This window comes from Sitophilus oryzae, unplaced genomic scaffold, assembly GCF_002938485.1.
Source record: "Sitophilus oryzae breed Bouriz unplaced genomic scaffold, Soryzae_2.0 scaffold_1576_pilon_pilon, whole genome shotgun sequence".
NCBI lineage: Eukaryota > Metazoa > Arthropoda > Insecta > Coleoptera > Curculionidae > Sitophilus > Sitophilus oryzae.
The window spans coordinates 3,358,058-3,378,249 of NW_022146254.1; the positions used below are offsets into that span (position 1 = coordinate 3,358,058).

A 20,192-nucleotide genomic window follows, 5' to 3' on the forward strand; every position below is an offset into this window, starting at 1 on the left:
GACGATAACGAAGTCAAAACAGTTGTGATACAGTGGTTAACCAGTCAGGCGGCAGAATTTTATGAGGAGGGTATTGAAAAACTGGTGCCACGTTATGACAAGTGCCTCAATATTCACGGAAATTATGTAGAAAAGTAGATTAAGGTACAGGCTTTCATGTAAAAATAAAATTATTGCGATATCTTTGCACGTTTTTTTTAATTCCAAAACGGTACTTACTTAAAAAACATGCCTCGTAGATGTATAAAATGAGAGTACCTATATCAAGTCTGGAAATTACAAAATTTTCGTTTAACATATTTCAATTCTTCAATTTATGTACAGGGTGGTCGGAATTGGTCTGTTTTAACAGAGAAAACCTATTTCCCGACTAGATAGAGCAAAACCGACATAGATGTCATGCGCTCGATTTCTGAGACACGTTTAATGGCGTAAACCGCCTGTTGATATTTTCACTGCCAACAGAGATACGGGGTCTTTTTGATTTTTTTACCATTTTCAAAATTGCCCATAACATTTTTATTTCGCGGAAAAATAAAATTCGGTAAAAACGTTCTTAAGGCACTTGGTCGTAGTGTAGGTGGCGTAGTCAGTTTTTTTCTATGCTTCCCCTTTTTGTCAGAAATAATAAAAAATATAATTTTTTAAATGAAAATCATAGTTGGCTATGAACTTAAATAAATGCTGGCGTTTAACCCTTTCCAACGATATAAAGTTATGTGTATTTATTTCTAAAAATAAAAGAAATATTAGGTTTTTTATATTTTTATCGAAGCAAGCTTTGATTTTGTGTGTTGAGCTATTTGCCTAATTATTTTTTATCACAATTTAATATTCTATATTATTTATCTGCATAATTAAAGACCTTTGAAAAGGTAAATTTAGATTCTATATTAGTAATTACAATTAAAATCGATACAATAAACAAAGAACAAAACTAAAAAAACGTATTTTTGAGTGACGAATATAGTTTTCTAAAAAAATCATCAAAGATGTTCAAACTGAGCACCTCCTTGTTGAATACACTATAAACATCTTTTGCGCACACAACGATCAAACAGCGAGTTACAACGATTTATTAGGTGAGCTGGTGATATAAGTCGAAAAGTTTGCCTAGTACCCTTCTGCAATTCTTCTCTCGTCCCAATGGTTCTTCCCTTATACATAAGGTCTCTTAATTTCCCCCATAAAAATGTCGAAAGGAGTTAAATCACAGGACCAAGCAGGCTAAGATATGGGGCCCCTTTTTTCAATCCAAATCTCTCTTAATTTAATAGTTCAGTTGTAACCCTGGCATTTTAATTGTAATTTGTAATACTAATATAGCATGTAGATTTACCTTTTCAAAAGTCTTTAATTATGCAGATAAATAATAATATACAATATTAAATTGTAATAAAAAATAATTAAGCAACTAGGTCAACACAAAATCAAAGCTTGCTTCGATAAAAATATAAAAAACCTAATATTTCTCTTATTTTTAGAAATAAATACACATAACTTTATAAGTTCATAGCTAACTGTGATTAACATTTAAAAAATTATATTTTTATTATTTCTGACAAAAAGAGCAAGCATAGAAAAAATCTTACTACGCCACTGGATTGTGCTTAAAAAAGTGCCTTAATAACGTTTTTACGGAATTTTATTATTTCGCGAAATATAAAAGTTATGGGCAATTTTCAAAATGGTAAAAAAATCAAAAAGACCCTGTATCTCAGTTGGCAGTGAAAATATCAACAGGCGGTTTACGCCATTAAACGTGTGTCAGAAATCGAGCCCATGACATCTATGTCGGTTTTACTCTATCTAGTCAGGAAATAGGTTTTCTCTGTTAAAACAGACCAATTTCGACCACCCTGTACATTGTGTATTACGATTATTGCTTAAAATTGAAGGAAGAATTGAAATATGCAATAATATACAGGGAATTTCATTTAAAAAAAAAGCTGGATGTGACACAAATTTATGACCGACCCTGTATACTTAAATTTACTAGCAGCCTTAGTAGCTAATAGCAGTTTAAAAACCTATTAAAACAGTATCACAGTTTCGGCAGAATGGCATCATTAAATCAAACTAAAAACATCGAAATTAATTAATTCGAATTGTTTAAGTGATATTTTCAAAAGTCAATAACTCGGAAACGGTTGGTTTGAGGTATATAGTGTGTATTTCGATTTTTGCTTAGAATTGAAGGAAGAATTGAAATATGTAATAATATACAGGGGGTTCTATCTAAAAAATGAAACGTTGACGTGCCACGACTTTATGAACGACCCTGTATTTCTAAATTTATTACTCGCTAATAGATATTTAAAAATCCTATAACTTTTGTATTTAACTTTTTGCGGTACCTCCTATATTTTACCTAACAATCGACCGTTTTCATACATAAAAGCGACCCTGTATATGTATATGAGGAGTGACATTATAACATGTAAAAAAAAATAAATCTTGTCAATTTTGTTGACATTCTTTTTTCATAGCCTTTTTATTCATTGATGTTAACCTTTGAATAAGAAGACTAAGGAAGGAGCATATCAAAAATCTTAGGTACACCGCGATGGGCCTCAAATATGGCCGACTTAAATTCCGGTTTATCAGTGTCGTTCTAATTTTATTTAAAAAATGTAAAACTATGATGTAGGGTAGACGTGGGGTAGACTCAATAATTTGTTGTTTTATTTTACGTTGTGAATAAATGTTGGTAGTTATTAAAATTGTTATAAAAATATATAATTCTAATAAAAATAGATAAGTTATAATAAGTATTTATTAACACAAACATCCGATACGCTACTGAAGCAGGTAAGTCAAATTAACGTATCTAAATTCTTTGACATCTAATCTTTGACAAGTAATAAATAAAAGCTAAAATGCAAGAAAATATATAATTTAGTTAATTTAAGTGAATTTCATAAATGATCGGTTTACTACACGTATGTATATTATATAGTCACTTACTAGCGAAAAGTTGTTCCATTATTTCACTCAATTTTTGCCGAGATCTACCGCACGTTACACAACCAACTATTTTAGAGTCTTTTTCGATAAATCGCGATAGTGTCACTGTTAATTTAAGTTCTGCCACAATTTCCATCTAGATTTACTACCTTTATACAACTATCAGTAGTAGAATAAATAATAAATAACATAAAATAAGCTCCGTAAAGACTGACAAATCCACAAAATTTCAAATCAAATTTAAATGTGTCAAATGAATCGTCAAACAGAACTGTCAAGGATCCCCACCCTAGAGAGCTTTTATGGTGGCTTTTCCGCCCACCATGCATGAATACATGGATAGCATTATGCTCCTTCCTTAGTCTTCTTATTCAAAGATGTTAACGTAATTAGATTATTCACTCTTTAAAATCTTATATTAAAATTTAAATGTTATATAGCTATATTTCGTAGTTAAAAAAATACAGGAATTATCTTATAATTAGTATTTTATTTTCAAATAGGATAGTTTAGTAGCCTTTATTTTTTTATATTTATTATTAAAATATTTGGGAAGAATTGCTGTTTATTTTTAACGGATACCTTGATCTCGTGTGGTTTGACATAAAGCGTGACACTTCCTAATTATATCGTCAGCATCCAAACCTGATGCCATCCCTGGTGCCATCATGCTACATCCTCTGTTTGGATCCGTCCCTGCAGATTCGAATGTATATGTAGTAGAGGGGTTGTTGTTGCCCTAAAATGTTAGAAATTATAAGACGTATTAATCATAATATCTGTATACAGGGTGATTCACGGCCATGCCACGTTAGACGTTTATGGAGAACCGGTGATAAGATTTTTTCAACATTTGGATTTTTGTAAAAAGGCACCTGCTCCATCTGTCTAAATTATTTTGAGTATTGCACTGCGCTTCATACTAAAAGCGGTAGTATCTTGTTATTTTAAATGGGACACCCGGTATATTATTATATTTTTCGAAACTATACTTCTTTATCTCAATTTTTTTTATTATATTAACCTCTACGCAAATCTCGAATAGTTTTCGAGATAAAAAATAAAACATGTGTAAAATTGACGAAAACAAGATCTTGAATAAGCATTGGTTAAATCATAACTTCGGCATTTAGGCCAGTTGGCAAGTGCATCGATGGCGGGAGCAAATCCGGACAAGCTGGAATAAGTTTTATATTGTTCATTTTGTTGACGCCATCTTGGAAAAATTGGCTCAAATTCGGTTTATTTTTCATTATTTGTCAATAACTCGATTTCTATCAACTTTAGTGCAAAATATGTAGAGACCAAAACTAAAGAAGAGGAAAAACTCTATAAAAAACGTTGTATGGTTTTTTTTCGTGCGACTACCCAAAGTATCGAATTTTACGAAAACATAATTAAAGTTTCATATAATGTACGTGTTCAATATATACGGGGTTAACTGTACTTGTTTCCACACCACCTTGAGCGGCACCCCCGATACATAAAGCCTAAAAACTTGTTTGCTACTGGTTGGCAGTAGCCTGCTGTCGCGGTCATAATGGAAGAACGCAATTTGCATTATGACCGCAATAACGGACTAATTTTTTATTGTTGCGCGACTGGTGGAAAATCAAGTTTAACTGCCTTATTTCTCAGGGAGCTGCCCTGCTGAGGTAAAGTAGGTACCCGGCGCGTTTTTTTTTGAGTGGTCTCCCCATTTCCAATAGGCCTAATCCACATGTCGTCAGCTTAGGTTTCTTTTGAGGTGGAAGATTCATCAGAGTTCCTTTGTTTTTTTTATGTTGTTGGCTGTTCAATATAATTTTTCTGAATGTCTTCCACATCTGTATCATATTCCGGATCTGGTTCATAAAGTGCAGAATATTCTTTTCGTTGATCTTTATCGAGAGGAAAATTGTGCTCGTACTCATCTTCGTCTAATTTTGCCACCTCCAAACTATTCGAACATGATTTGCCCTGACAAAGTGCACACATTACCGAGCAACGCAAACCTGCTTTGCGGCAACTACAACATGAATATATGACCTTTGGCACATTTACATGAAATCAGATTTAATAATTCTTGGGGAGCTGCATCTTGGGAAGTAGCAATGGGCATCAACGCATTCTTTGAATTTTTCCATCCCCAATCCAGAGGTGATTTTTCATTCCCATACCATAGCTGTACGTACGGAAGGAGTGCAAGCGAGCTGCGTGTTTGGTCGGTGGTAATGATGGTATGTTTGGTAAGCTTTTGGTAATAGATTTTACGAAACACTGGTATCTGTACTTATCTAATGAGTCGCATTTGGATCCATATAGATGTAGAAGAAATCGTTCTCCAACTTTTTCTATACCTTCTGGGGATGCGTTTGAGTACTTTGAAAGTTTGTGCAGCTGTCTGTAATAATTCTTTTTCTTTCTGTAAAACTTTATCGAATTTCATTTTTTCTTGTCTGTATAATGATGTGGTGTCGCAGCCACTAAATGCGTGGAGAAATAAAAAGAGTAAGGTTCTCGGAAAGACAAAAACTGCCTAGAATAGAGGAAATAATAACTGCTTATAATATATTTAGCGTGTTTAAACCGAGATAACTTGCAAACGGGTCGTCGCACGGAAAAAGTACATAGAATGTTTTTTATAGAGTTTTTTTCTCTTCTTTAATTTTAGTCTGTACATTTTTTGCAGTAAAGTTGATAGAAATCGAGTTATTGACAAATAATGAAAAATAAACCGAATTTTAGCCACTTTTTCCAAGATGGCTGCCAAATCCGGGCTTTGGGGGTGGTGCAAATTTAACACGTGGTTTCTTACACTAAACTAAACAAAATAAAATTTATTCTAGCTTGTCCGGATTTGCTCCCGCCATAAGCTATTTTTTAATACTTGGCGACTGACCTAATTTTGAAAGCTGAAATTTGGTTTATAGGTTAAGGAAAGTCGACGTATTCGATCTGTCTAAATCAGCTAATTGGATAAGCAGGGAGATCAGAAAAAAATCATGATTTTCGTTTGTTATAAAATTGTTCAAATTATTGTTATTTTAAATGCACGCCTATGTATATATATTATTTAAAAAATCGAAAGCCAAATAAAATTGCTTTTCAACGATACATCATGTTCCTATACCTAATTGAAAGTATAATTGCGTGTGATTGAAAATGTTGATTTTTCGTCTAAAAACTGCATATTTTTCTGCCATTTTTTATGAACAACTCGAAAATCTTGCGTTTTATCGCAAAACTCATGTAAAGCAAAAATGAAGCTTTTGGAATAACTAAACGGTCAATCGGTGCGGGTGTCAAGAATTCAGAGGTAATACCCCATTTTTCTATCCTCGCTTACTGGCCTATATGGTATTTAAATTGACATTTATTTAAATGTTACTTACATAAAAGGCATCCTGTTGGCTAATTGTTATATCAATATCAGCGTAATCCTCTTGATATGGATCAGTTCCCTGGCCTAAAAAAGATGTCATCGATTAGGGATGTATGAAACTCTGATAACTTATAGAATATTATGTCTAAACTTCGTTTATCATAAATTAATCTGTTCTTTTAAAACCATTCGTATACACAGATATAAAACGTTTTTGTTTTGTCATTTTACATTATATAAGATAGTATCTACTTATAATAAAACAAAATCTAAGCAGTACTATAGTAGGCACGAATCAGGGTTCTAGCGAATATATTTTATTTCTTTTGATGTTTGGACATGGTATACGGTAACACTTTGGCTCATACAAAAAAAGTCTAGATAGTAGGCACACATAAATATATTCTGTGGTGAACATTTCCATTACGGGTATCTATTTACAATACCTAATATTTATTTTTTAAATAAAGTCTGTTGTTTTTATTCAAAAATAAATATTTTTTGTCCTGTTTGGCTGTCGTTTGTAGAAACAGACCATTCTATCGCTGGGCAGAACTTAGATTAGTTAATATGTTGTAAGAGATACCTTTGAAATCGGAAAATAGATAACCTAATTAATTTGAGTTAAGTTTTTCTTTTTTTTTATATCCGTACCATCTCATTTTTACTAAGAACTACCAATGTCAACTCTTTTGATAGTATTCCGTCATGTTGGGAAACAGGAGAAGAACTATACCACTGCTTAGATCGTCCTGTAAGATGGATTGACCAAGACGTGTGAAATGGAATATATACCGGGTGCGTCTCAAAGGTGGCTCATCCCCATAACATTTATATTTTTTTCAGATAAAAAACGAGATTTGGTTTGTTAGTATATGACATAAACTAGGAATGATGGACGTATTCAATAATTGTTTTCGGTCAGTTCCTATTTCACCGGAAATTACTACAACTTTTGATTTTTAAATGGCACCCTCGGTATATTTCTACTTTATTCGGTAGAAAATGACATTCTGAGTAGAATGACGTATCATATGTCAGCTTTTAACATTTTCGCAAATGGTTTATTTGAAATTGTAACATGCGGTTCATAACGGCAATTTGACTCGAAATACCAAGTGTGTGGTATCAAAATATTCGTAAAGAATGCTTTTTCCAAATATTTTAATGAGCCACTCTCGTTCCATTTGAAAAAATTGAGATATGATTAAAAATACGATTTGAGCATCTTTTAACCGGAAAAACATTAGACGATCAAACCTCTTTTTCCAAAGTTCCTTGATTAAAAATTCGTGTTTATAACACAGCCATGGCACTCTAGATTGAAATTTAAAATACGATTTTTTTAAGCGAGAATGTCAAAAGTTGACATACTATATGTCATTCTATTCAAAGTGACATTTTCTATTAAATAATGTAAAAAAATACCGGGGGTGTCATTTAAAATTCAAAAGTTGTAGTAATTTCCGGTGAAACAGGAAGTGTCTGAAAACAATTAATTGAATACGTCAATCAATCCTAATTTATGTCATATAGTACTAACATACCATATCTCGTTTTTTAATCTGAAAAAAATAAAAAAGTTATACAAGTGATATCCACTTTTGATACGCACCCGGTATAATATTTCAGTAATAATTATCATTGCCGAAAAGTCCAAGGAATGCCATAGTAAACTTAGAACATCTCATTTCTCACTTTTTTAATTATCACTGAAATATATAATTTCTATGCCAATTTTTCTATGTTTATTTCATTTATATTTAATGAAAGAAATACCAATTTTGACTGTTTGAATTATTTGTAATCTTGCATGATGCAAACTTATAACACCTAGCCATATATTATGAAATATAAACAATAAGTATATATTGAAAAATGTATACTAACATTTTGGGGCTCCTCTCCATAATTCATCATCGTCTTCGAGCAAACAATGTCCGGTAGTGGAACAACTCTTATCCAGGCATCTACAACACACAATTTTTGTTTAAGTAGTTTATAATGACAAGTTGAATTATATATTAGTGTATATTACTACTTTCATTTATGTAAAAGTGAATCGAGTTAATCAGAAATTGTGAGTATTAAAAATATAGAACCTGTCTTAAATGGTTGTATTAACAGGAGGCTAAAATTTATTAGAATTAAGCTAGATTGATTGTTCTCTTATTATTATCCGAATAGACACATGGCCAAAATTATTGCGTATAGTAATATTTTGATATTGATTCTGCAGTAATATAATTCTATTTATATGTTTAAATATCGTATGATCGAAAAAAAAACGGCGTCCAGTTAGCTGGGAAATGACGGTTGCTGACATTTCCTATATAAATTTACATATAAAATGACAGCGATCTTCATTTCAAAGCCATCGCTGTCGCCGTTTTTTTTTTCGATCATGCGGTATATTGCTATACAAATAGGTAGCATAGTTATTGTCATCACCATCGTTTAGCTCTACAATTCGGCGTGTGTTTTGACGTTTATTATAGCTCTCAGTCTAGCTCTACTCTGTCTGCTCTACCCTCTACACATTGTAGATTGTAGATTGCATGGGAGGGAGTAAGTTAATCACCGCGACCTTATGATCTATTGTGTACCCTTTTCTTGAGTTAAAAACTCATTATACAGTCCCTAAGACTATCCCTAGCTTTGACAAAGTCAGTGTCTGAGACGGTTTTACAAAGGTTAGTTCCCCATCTCCGATATCAGTCGTCCCAATGTTTCTTGCACGAATGGTTGTCATCTCGGCGCACACAGTGATGAAGTGTTCTGGTGTTTCCCATTTTCCCTACAGAATATTTATTCGCCATTTCTTCAGTCTACTGAGGTGTTCATTAAGGAGACTCTTAAATAAATCGACGCTCTTAAATAAATCGAGGAAAATCTTTTTTCTCGGTCGTAAGTCCTGAGAAATGTTTTCGAATGTATTAGAAAGTTTGGTTTCACCAAGTAACACACACAGTATTACAAGACCTGTAATACCATTAAATCAAATGATACAACGCGCAATACCATTCTGGCCGTTGCCGCTTTGGCTGGTGGTGAGAGTGTGTTTGAATTCTTAGAGCACTCTTAAGGGGCGTCCAGACCGGATGAGCGAACAGGTGCGAGCAAGAATTCGGGTATGTTCTATGCGAACGCTTAACTGGTGTGGACGGCTCTGCGAGCGAGCGAATGATTGCTTGGTCGCGCCCGACGCTGTTCCACGCCGTGTCGGTACATCAAAGAAAATTCACGCTATTGCACGTTCGGTTTGGACGGGATTTTGTTTACCACATTTGCGATTGAATATCAAAAATGGAATGGCCGAATGAAGTTGTTTTAGAACTAATAGAGGAGTACAAAAATCACCAAGACCCGTAAGGTTATAGCTAGCCTTTCTCTAGATGAAATTGCTTTTCGGTAATTGGTATCACTTTTCATTATTTTTATGTCAAGTAAATCTAATAAGGTATTAAAATCTGTAAGTGACATCCGACAAAAGTTTTTAAATTTTCCAGAATCTTCTGTTTCAACATCGTTTAGTAAATTGTTACCACCATGAGAAACTCGATTTTTAAAAAGAGTTATGTTCCACCATCTCCTCTGCAGTCGTTTTCTCTTTTGACGTTTCAACAATTTATAAAATACAATGAAAGACACACAAGCAATAGTTTTTTCCGACATTATGAACATGAAGTGTGAAGTGCCACACACCGCTCAACGCCGAACATACAAATAATCGCTAAGTCTGGACGGAAGTTGATCATGTGCTCGAGAGCAGCAGAAATCACGAGCGAATTTGAATAAATGTTTGCTCGCGCTCGTTACTGCTCGCTCATCTGGTCTGGACGCCCTTTTATTAAGCTGCGTCCACATTGATCGCGAGCAGGCTGAATGAACATATGAAACGCGAAAAACATGGCAAACAGTCGGAGCAAAATGTTCGCGGCGCTCCGCTCGCGGTGCTTGGTTCGAACTGCTCGAGCTGTTTGCATTGTTTATTTAGTTTTTAGTTTGGCTTCATTTATAGGATTCGGTATTTACTGCAGTATGATGATACTACCATGAGATTTTTCTTATTTTTTTTTGCTCAGAATTACACATATTTGTGTTTTGTTCTTGGATTAATGCTCGGATTAATGATATTAAATATACCTTTAATAAAAATATAACTCTATATTTATATTGTCTACTTATCTTAATCTGATCTTTGAGAACTTTATTTATATTGTGGCATATACGCCTAGTACTATTTTTAAAATGGTTTGCTTGGAAACTTTAAATAAATAACCTAAACTGGTATGTGAGTCTCCAGTTGCAAGGAATCTTAATCTTATTGCCAATCTTTCTTTAGCTCTTTCTTTAACCGGAATATACTTCCTAAAAGTTGAATTGTTCTTTCTATACGGGAGCCAACTAAATTAATAAGTCTTTCAAAATCAGTAGCGGACATGCGATAAAAATTATTAAAAAACATTCTCTGTTTGTAAATCGCGTAGAAGTTTATTTTCACTGTGCTGGGATCTACTTTAGAAATTATTAGACATCCAACAGCGCCTTTTTTTCTTTTTGTCTCCTTCGTTTTGCAATGATGATCGCACTATAGCAGCCGCTATTAAAAATACTTCGGTATAATCCATGTCCGAACAGTACGAACGCAAGCACTACATTACGATGTGGATGCCGTTGTTTGCGACCCGAAAGATTTTGAGAAACACGACAAACAGGAAGCGCAAGCAACGCAAGCACAATCAGAAGCAAGAGGGCGAGCAGGATCATGAGCAATGTGGACGCATCTTTATTTTAGGTTAAACGATGATAAGGTATTTTAGACCCTTTCTACATCTGGATATACGATATACTTTAAAACAAAAATATACAATTATTTCGGCCATAGGTATAGTTTTTTTACCTGCATTCCACTCCTGTAAGATCGCAGGGTCCTGTAAAGACGCAGCCGGCTAATCCGAACTCGTCCGAACAGTCGCATGTCAAACAGTCGTACATGCATATTGGTTCAGTTTGTACTTCGGTACCTTTCGCGAAGGGGCATTGTTTACCCTTCGGCCCGCAATATTTCGGTTCGCAACATAACGTGCAAGTGTCTAATGTGGACAAGAACAGTTTAGAATCATATAGTATAAGTTTTAACTATCTAAGTTTTTAAATCTCCGAATTTACTTTCTGCATTTTGTTCGAAGATATATTTTTCTTTCTTAAGGCGTATTCTCACGACTCGTGTACTTGAAAAACATTTGTAATTGGTATACAGGGTATACACCAGTGGCGGCTTAACCATAAGGTCAAAGGGTCAATGCCCCCCACCCCAAAAAAAAAGATCAGAAGAAAATTATGAAAAACCTATTTAAATTATCCTTTTTATAAGTAACTTTTTTTTCATCCTAAGATATTCTAAACTATTCCTAAAAACCATCAATTTCTCCAATTTTCGCTTCAAACGGTTTTATTTTACCCATTTTCTCTACTGCCGGTCAAAATTTCATTTTGTCCTTCGCTCCCGCTATGTTTTGCACGTATATAAACTCCAAATGCCGCGACTCGTAACGCCAACAAGGTAAGGTATACTACGAAAATATAACGGGTTAAGGTGCAATAGATATAGTTTATATTAGAAGTGTCTAGTTTCTCAGCAGGCAACTATTAAGCTTGACCAATCAGGTTGGTTAGCGGGGTTTTTTGTAGGGTGTTAATTCATTTGTGTTTGGTCAAAAACTCTAACGTGATTGGTCGTGCTTAATAGTTGCCTGCTGGGGCTAAACACAAGTGTTTATATTGGCCATTGAACGCATCATTCATAAACGGATTTCAGTCGTTGGAAAAATGTCGCTTTTTTGGGCAGTTTGGGTGTTTATAAAGACCCAAATTATAAAACAACCTAGGTTTTTGTATCGTTTATCGTATAATGTTTGGTTTAGTCAATAGAAAGCAATATTTAAATGTTTAATATCGAAAGAAATCCCATCTAGTTTGGGGTGTAGCACGAAATTAGTGTAGGTAATTATTTCGTGTATTTTTTATTCATAATTTTCTGGTTATGGATAAATGATGAACTGTGGTTGACTGATTCTGGAATAGATACTTAAAATAGACAACATGGTGTTTAGTTTGTGAAATCGTGCGGTTAAAAGAAAACAATTGCTTAAATTTCGAAAAACGTTAAGAAAAAGAACGCCGCATTGACTTAAAATATAAAAAAATGTGAAATAAAACTTTTAGAATTGTGTATGTGTATACCGTGCCGGCAACTGTTACTTTTGGGTCGGCATTTACATGTGTGGAAGTAAATCGCATAGGGATCTTATTAAGTCGGAGTGAGAGAAATGCGACCGACCGATACGAGGCGCGACGATGTGCTGTTGCGGCGTTGCCGATACGCCTTTCCCTATCAAGTAAAGTAAAATCACGATCGCAAACCGCTTATTTTTAAAAGACTTTTTTTTCAAGAGATAACTAGATAAAATCATTAAGTTTGTAATGTTTCTGAGCATCTGAAATGGAATTATAAGGATATCGTTAGGGTGTCATTTTTTTATAACGAGAAAACGTCAGTATAATCGCGATAATTTAAACACTCAACTTTTTAACACATAACAGGCCATAACTCAAGAACCACTTTAGATATTGAAACTTTTTTTTATTTTCAAGATAGGATATTTTACAATATGTTTACATAAGAAAAATTCGATAAGGTTGTTTTTTCCATTCAAAAATTGTAAACAATCCATCCATTTACTTTTAGAACATAGCAATTTTCAGCAATCGTGTAATTTTTTTATTGATAAAGATTTTCACATACTGTCTACAAAGAAAATACAGCAGAAATATTAACAAAGTTCTTGAAAAAACTACAATCTATTATTTCTAATAGATTTCGAGATATCGATTTTTGAATTCAGAGTTCTAATAGCGCGACCACTATCGAACAATTCCACTTATTTTTACTAAAAATGCAAGTGTTTCTAGCTTGCACTTAAAAAAATTCAAGCTATAGGGAAAATTACGACTCGTTAATAAATAAACAAATCAAGTATCATGAGACGTAATTAAATCGTGAAGCTGAACGCATGACGTACACCTTTCCCTAGAACTTTAAGTAGTGCTAGACAGAGGTATTGATTGGGTCAACCGGTCAACTGCGACAACTCTGTTATATCCCCTTCCACGTCTCTTAGCGATATGCACAGTTTCTCGGTTTATTTCATACGTTTGGCAACGTGTTTACTGTCCTCTCTTTGTTCAGTACATTATAAACGCATTGTACTCTTCTTACATACGGAAATCTCGACCCAAGACTAACCTTTGCCAGCCCTTAATATATGCATTGATATTTTTGTGACATTATTATTTACGTGTATTTTAAATCCTACCGTGGAAAATTTGTGTAAAGAACATTGACTGGATTTTTAGTGAAATGGCACTAGACCATCTGTTTAAAAATGTAAGGGTAGGTTTCATTTTAACAGAATTTATATTTATTTTTAGATTTACTTTTCTTTAACTAAACGTACCAGTACCTTGTAAGAAACTAGTTAAATTTGGACGCGTCCGAGGGCGTGTCTTAAAAAAATCAATGCAATATTTTTTGATATTGACCTTCCTACAATAATGACCACGAGCCGCCACTGGTATACGCAGTACCTAATATACCGGGTGCGTCTCAAAAGTGGCTCACCCCTATAGGTTTTTTATTTTTTCAGATAAAAAAAAACGAGATTTGGTATGTTAGTATATCACATAAATTAAGATTGATTGACGTATTCAATTGTTTTTGGTCACTTCCTGTTTCACCGGAAATGATTACAACTTTTGATTTTTAAATGGCACCCTCGGTATTTTTTTACTTTATTCGATAGAAAATGACATTCTGAATAGAATGACATATCATATGTCAACTTTTGACATTTTCGCTTAGTAAAAAATCGTATTTTAAAATTCAATTTAGAGTGCCATGGCTATGTTAAAATCACTAATTCTTAATCATGGAGCCTTGGAAAAATAGATTTGATCGTTTTGTGTGTCTTTAGTGTTTGCTCTGGCCAGTTAGAAAATGCTGGAATCGTATTTTTAATCATACCTCAACTTTTTCAAATGGAACGAGGATGGCTCATTAGCCTATTTGGAAAAAGCATTTTTTACGAATAATTTGATACCACACACTTGGTATTTCGAGTCAAATTTTCGTTACGAACCGCAAGTTATAATTTCAAATAAACCATATGCGAAAATGTTGACATATGATATGTCATTCTATCCGGAGTGTTATTTGCTATCGAATAAAGTAAAAAAAATACCGAGGGTGCCATTTAAAAATCAAAAGTTGTAGTCATTTCCGGGAAACAGGAAGTGGCCCAAAACAATTGAATACGTCAATCAATCTTAATTTATGTCGTATACTAACATACCAAATCTCGTTTTTTTAAATAAAAAAATACAAAAGTTATATGGGTGAGCCACTTTTGAGACGCACCCGGTATATGTACAGCACTACAACAATTAAAAATACTTGCCAAGTAAACGAGTCGTCAGAGTCCGCCTTTAAGTTGAAAACGAGGGGTGAACAGCTGCAGGAGGTAGGTGTACATTCGAAAGGAAGTACGTGGGAATTCCTAGGAAGTACCAGGAAGTATATAAGATTTCCTAAAAAGTATGTGGATTTCCCAGGAGGTATACAGGATTTCCCAGGAAGTATACAGGATTTCCCCGGATTTATGATGGAATTCCAGGAGGTCTGAAGGAGATCTAGGACGAGATAGCTCGAAAAAATACGCATCAAATCACGGATATTGACCTCGTTTTGATTAAAATCACACAATAGGCTCAGTGCATAACAAATAAATTTGAATTAAAACACTTACAGCTTCATTCATTAAAACACTTACAGCTTCAGAACCTCGCAATTAGTGGAATAAATTAGTGGTTTCAATTACACTTTATACTTTTTAGTTTACGATCATTCACAATGTTTAAAAACAAAATTAAAATTAATAGAATATCCTAGCAACAGCTTGGGTTAGTCAGTTGCAGTGGCGGATACAGAGGGGGGGCCCATGGGACCCGGCATTGGCGAGGATTACAATGTTTGATGTTTTGCTCGGTGTATTGGTTTTTTTATACAAAAACACATAAATTAAGAAGCTTATTATCTGAAAACAGAATAACACTGAACTCTCGACTGAACTGCTACGGACTAGGACTGATTTAAAATTGGAAGATAAAATGAATTTTAAGGCAGCTCAAAAAATATGTTCCATTGAAGTCCTTGAACTGAACTTTTTAATACTGTTGCTGAGGGTGCAGGAACCAAGGAATAAATAAAATAACACTAAATTTAAGAATGATGAACTTAGTTATATGTTCTTATTTGGAAGAAAATTTGGATTTAAAAAGAAGGTTATATAATTTATGGTATTGTGTGTTTTTTTACGTATTTGACGTAAATGATAAATTTGAACGCTCATGCTCTGATTAATTTAATTGTACATTTTCGGGAAAATACAAACCTCACAGAGAATATGTTCCTTCCTTTGCTTTTTAGCAGTCAAAGCTGTGAGAAAATATTCCGAGCCACTAGGTCCATGACAACAAGGCAATCTACGGTAGTAAATTATAGTATTAAAGACATACTGCAACGATTGGACAGAATTAGATCGATTAATAATATTACCCATGATTTATGAGTTATAATAGGTTTCCCAAGAGAGCAGAAAAGATTTGAAAGAGTTCGTTCTAAGGGCCAAAACGATGCACAAATTGGAGCGCAGAGTGCAAATAATGAGGTGAAAGATATTGAAAATGTATTTACTGATCAATACATTGAGAATATTGTGATGGGCTCTTTGCAGGAAGCACTTGTTGTAACTGAAAAGCTGGGAATGCAAGTTGAAAATTTTTCATGGAACTCGACTACTATACCAAAAAATTCAGAAGAACCATCTGCAGTAAGTGATGAAAATGAATCTGTCATTGATGATACGCAAATAGCTGAAGAAAGTATTTTTGAAAATTAAGAGGAAGAGATAGATGATATAAGAATAGGAATCGACCAAACTAATGAGCAAACCAAACCAAACCAAACTCTTTTTTATCGAGTCGATTTTGGATACTTTTTTCAACTTTCTGTAAAGTTTGAAACTAATTACAAATTTCGTATGCTCGATAGTATCAGGAATCCCCAAAAATATATATGGGATTTCCCAGGAGGTATTTAGGACTTACCAGGAGGTATTCAGGAATTCTTTAGCTATTAGGAGGTTTAGTGTACAGAATTTGGGTCAGCTGTTTACCCCTCGGTTGAGAATTATTTTTCTATAACATATTAATTTTAATAAACCAAAAATATTATTAGTAAGTAGGAATTTTAGTAAAACTAAATTTTAGAAAATATTTACCCATGTGACAGCTGTTCTTGGCACTGAGGCAAGCAGGGCAGTCTAAAAATTAAAGGTTAGGTTATGTTAGGCATTAACTGGAAATGCCAATTATGTTAAGATAACAATTTAAAGCTTGGTTTAACTGCTGTAATCGAAATTGATCAGTTTAAAGTAAAATCACGTGTAGGTGTTCCAGATATAGTTCTTCTCATGTAATTTGTCCCAATATGGCGGAACACTATCAGTCGAATCAGTCAAAATTGGTATTTTGTATTAAATAAAAATAAGATGGTACGACAACAGATACAACAGAATTGAACCTAATTCAGATTCAGTGAATTAGGATCTATTCTGTTGTATAAACAATCTTTACAACATAAAAGTTGTATTAATAGTTAGTAGTTATATTACTTATACAAGTACTATACTTCCCTATTTTTTTAGTTATTAATTTCAAATATTATCGTAAACTAAGTTATTCAAACTTCTTTAAATAAAATGAATAATAATTCTTATTTATATAGTAAAACAACAGCAGTACTTTCAGTTCATAATAACATTTGGTTGAAGTATTCATTCTCACCGAAATATGACAATAATTATAAAATAGTGATAATAGTCATTATTTCCTTACCTCCTACGCCAGTATCTGTGCAAGTTTGGAGACCAAAGCTTCTTTTGCTAGGTTCAAATTCTAAAATTTGAAATCAAATATGGAAACGAAATGAAAAATGTTATTGATTTATGATTACCATAGTCCCAGGCACTTTTCCTTGATGATATAATAGATTTTTTGGGTGCCATGCTCTGACGTGGAGTGAATTGGCTGGATCTGCCAAAACCTGCTTTTTAAAGAATAAATTAACAAGTACCGTCGTTTGGGGTGAAATTGATCTCCGGGGGTGAGACTAATCACTAGGTTGCATTTTTATTAATTCAAATGTAGTGCGCAAATCGTTGGTTCGTTTAATGTTAAACCGCCAAGTGTGTTTAGTAGAAACATGACCGAAGGAAATGTGTACAGGGACATCATTTTAAGTGTCTCACTCGATTTATAATTTTCCTGTTTGGTATTTAAAGATAGTAGAAAGATTTTCTATTGTAATTTTTCGCGAGGATGCCGATTCTCTACACCAAAATTTTTTAAAACGTCAATTTTGACAGATACGACGCCATCTTGATTTTTTTTAAATGGAAACCCCCACATATTTTAGCATGGTCCGGTAGACATATTTTAGCTAATTTCAAAAATATATAGTTTAGTATACTTTGCTCTTACCGTTTTCGATATACAGTGTATTTAAAAATGAATTGTTCCAGAATCATTTTAAGTGTCTCACCCAATTTAAAATTTTCCTCTTTTCTATTTTAAGATAGTAAAAAGATATTTTAATGTAATTTTTCGCGAGGATGCCGATTTTCTACATTAAAATTTTTTACCACGTCAATTTTGACAGATACGACGCCATCTTGATTTTTTTTAAATGGAAACCCCCACATGTTTTAGCATGGTCCGGTAGACATATTTTAGCTAATTTCAAAAATATATAGTTTAGTATACTTTGATCTTACCGTTTTCGATATACAGTGGATTTAAAAATGAATTGTTCCAGAATCATTTTAAGTGTCTCACCCAATTTAAAATTTTCCTCTTTTCTATTTTAAGATAGTAAAAAGATATTTTAATGTAATTTTTCGCGAGGATGCCGATTTTCTACATTAAAATTTTTTACAACGTCAATTTTGACAGATACGACGCCATCTTGATTTTTTTTAAATATAAACCCCCACATATTTTGGCATGGTCCGGTAGACATATTTTAGCTAATTTCAAAAATATATAGTTTAGTATACTTTGCTCTTACCGTTTTCGATATACAGTGGATTTAAAAATGAATTGTTCCAGAATCATTTTAAGTGTCTCACCCAATTTAAAATTTTCCTCTTTTCTATTTTAAGTTAGTAAAAAGATATTTTAATGTAATTTTTCGCGAGGATGCCGATTTTCTACATTAAAATTTTTTACGTCAATTTTGACAGATACGACGCCATCTTGATTTTTTTAAATGGAAACCCCACATATTTTAGCATGGTCCGGTAGACATATTTTAGCTAATTTCAAAAATATATAGTTTAGTATACTTTGCTCTTACCGTTTTCGATATACAGTGGATTTAAAATGAATTGTTCCAGAATCATTTTAAGTGTCTCACCCAATTTAAAATTTTCCTCTTTTCTATTTTAAGATAGTAAAAGATATTTTAATGTAATTTTTCGCGAGGATGCCGATTTTCTACATTAAAATTTTTTACACGTCAATTTTGACAGATACGACGCCATCTTGATTTTTTTAAATGGAAACCCCCACATATTTTAGCATGGTCCGGTAGACATATTTTAGCTAATTTCAAAAATATATAGTTTAGTATACTTTGCTCTTACCGTTTTCGATATACAGTGGATTTAAAAATGAATTGTTCCAGAATCATTTTAAGTGTCTCACCCAATTTAAAATTTTCCTCTTTTCTATTTTAAGATAGTAAAAAGATATTTTAATGTAATTTTTCGCGAGGATGCCGATTTTCTACATTAAAATTTTTTACAACGTCAATTTTGACAGATACGACGCCATCTTGATTTTTTTTAAATGGAAACCATATCAAATTTTAACACCGCCCGGTAGACAAATTTTAGCTAATTTCAAATATATATAGTTTAGTATACTTTGCATTTACCGTTTTCTATATACACGGGGTTGAAATCAAGAATTCCTCTAATTTTTATGTATTTGAATATGAATGCCATTCACTTACAACTGAGTGGCATTTGTATCCAAATGCATGAAATTTAGGTAAATTGAGCTATCTTATGATAAATGACTAGCAGTTTAAATTTTCATTTTTTTATATACAGGGTGATCCGAACTGTATTCCGGAAACTTCGGCAGCATATTCTGCAGATAAAAATAAGTAAAAAAGTTCGTATAAATATATGTCCTACAATACTTAGTTTCGGAGATACAGGGCGTAGAAGTTTCATTTTTATTTCGATTTTTTCCAATTAATTTCTGAGGTAACGTCAATATTTGGCTGAAAATTCGTGTCTGGCTGTTTTTTGACATGAGAAACTTGATTTTGATGTCAATATGACTCTTATTTGTAGGGGGCGCCACCTACATGTGTTTTAACTGTTTTGAAAACTAATAACTTTTTGCCCATACCTGTATAAAACTACTGAGTAAAAAAATATACATTTTCTTGACTTTTAACGTAAAAAATATCTCTCGGTAAAAATCGCTACGAGCAGCCTTTCTCAAGATATTTCGAATGGAAATAGTCAATACATGTCATTATTGACAAAAAAATAAACATGTTGAGTAGATAGATATTTGGTTGAAATAATAAATGTGGGAAATTTTTATTTTTTTAAATTAATTATAAAGTTTTCTGCGGAAAAATGATGATAAAACAGTTTCTGTT

General features: G+C 33.1%; 2 protein-coding genes across 3 annotated transcripts in view; one reads left to right on the top strand and one right to left on the bottom strand.

The window, feature by feature from the left end:
• Positions 1 to 17,556, bottom strand: part of LOC115879417 — a 60,781-nt gene extending 43,225 nt beyond the window's left edge. For both annotated transcript variants that reach the window (XM_030896245.1, XM_030896244.1), the window contains exons 1-7: positions 17,466 to 17,556; positions 17,348 to 17,407; positions 16,732 to 16,773; positions 11,235 to 11,427; positions 8,222 to 8,301; positions 6,342 to 6,415; positions 3,550 to 3,706 (exon numbers count right to left, since the gene is read on the bottom strand). In XM_030896245.1, coding sequence (XP_030752105.1) covers positions 3,550 to 3,706; positions 6,342 to 6,415; positions 8,222 to 8,301; positions 11,235 to 11,427; positions 16,732 to 16,773; positions 17,348 to 17,407; positions 17,466 to 17,517 — 658 coding nt within the window. In that variant the 5' untranslated portion in view covers positions 17,518 to 17,556. The remainder of the gene's footprint in view (positions 1 to 3,549; positions 3,707 to 6,341; positions 6,416 to 8,221; positions 8,302 to 11,234; positions 11,428 to 16,731; positions 16,774 to 17,347; positions 17,408 to 17,465) is intronic.
• LOC115879419 (adenylosuccinate lyase-like) overlaps positions 1 to 20,192 on the top strand; it is a 98,039-nt gene that overhangs the window by 44,596 nt on the left and 33,251 nt on the right. The window lies entirely within an intron of this gene.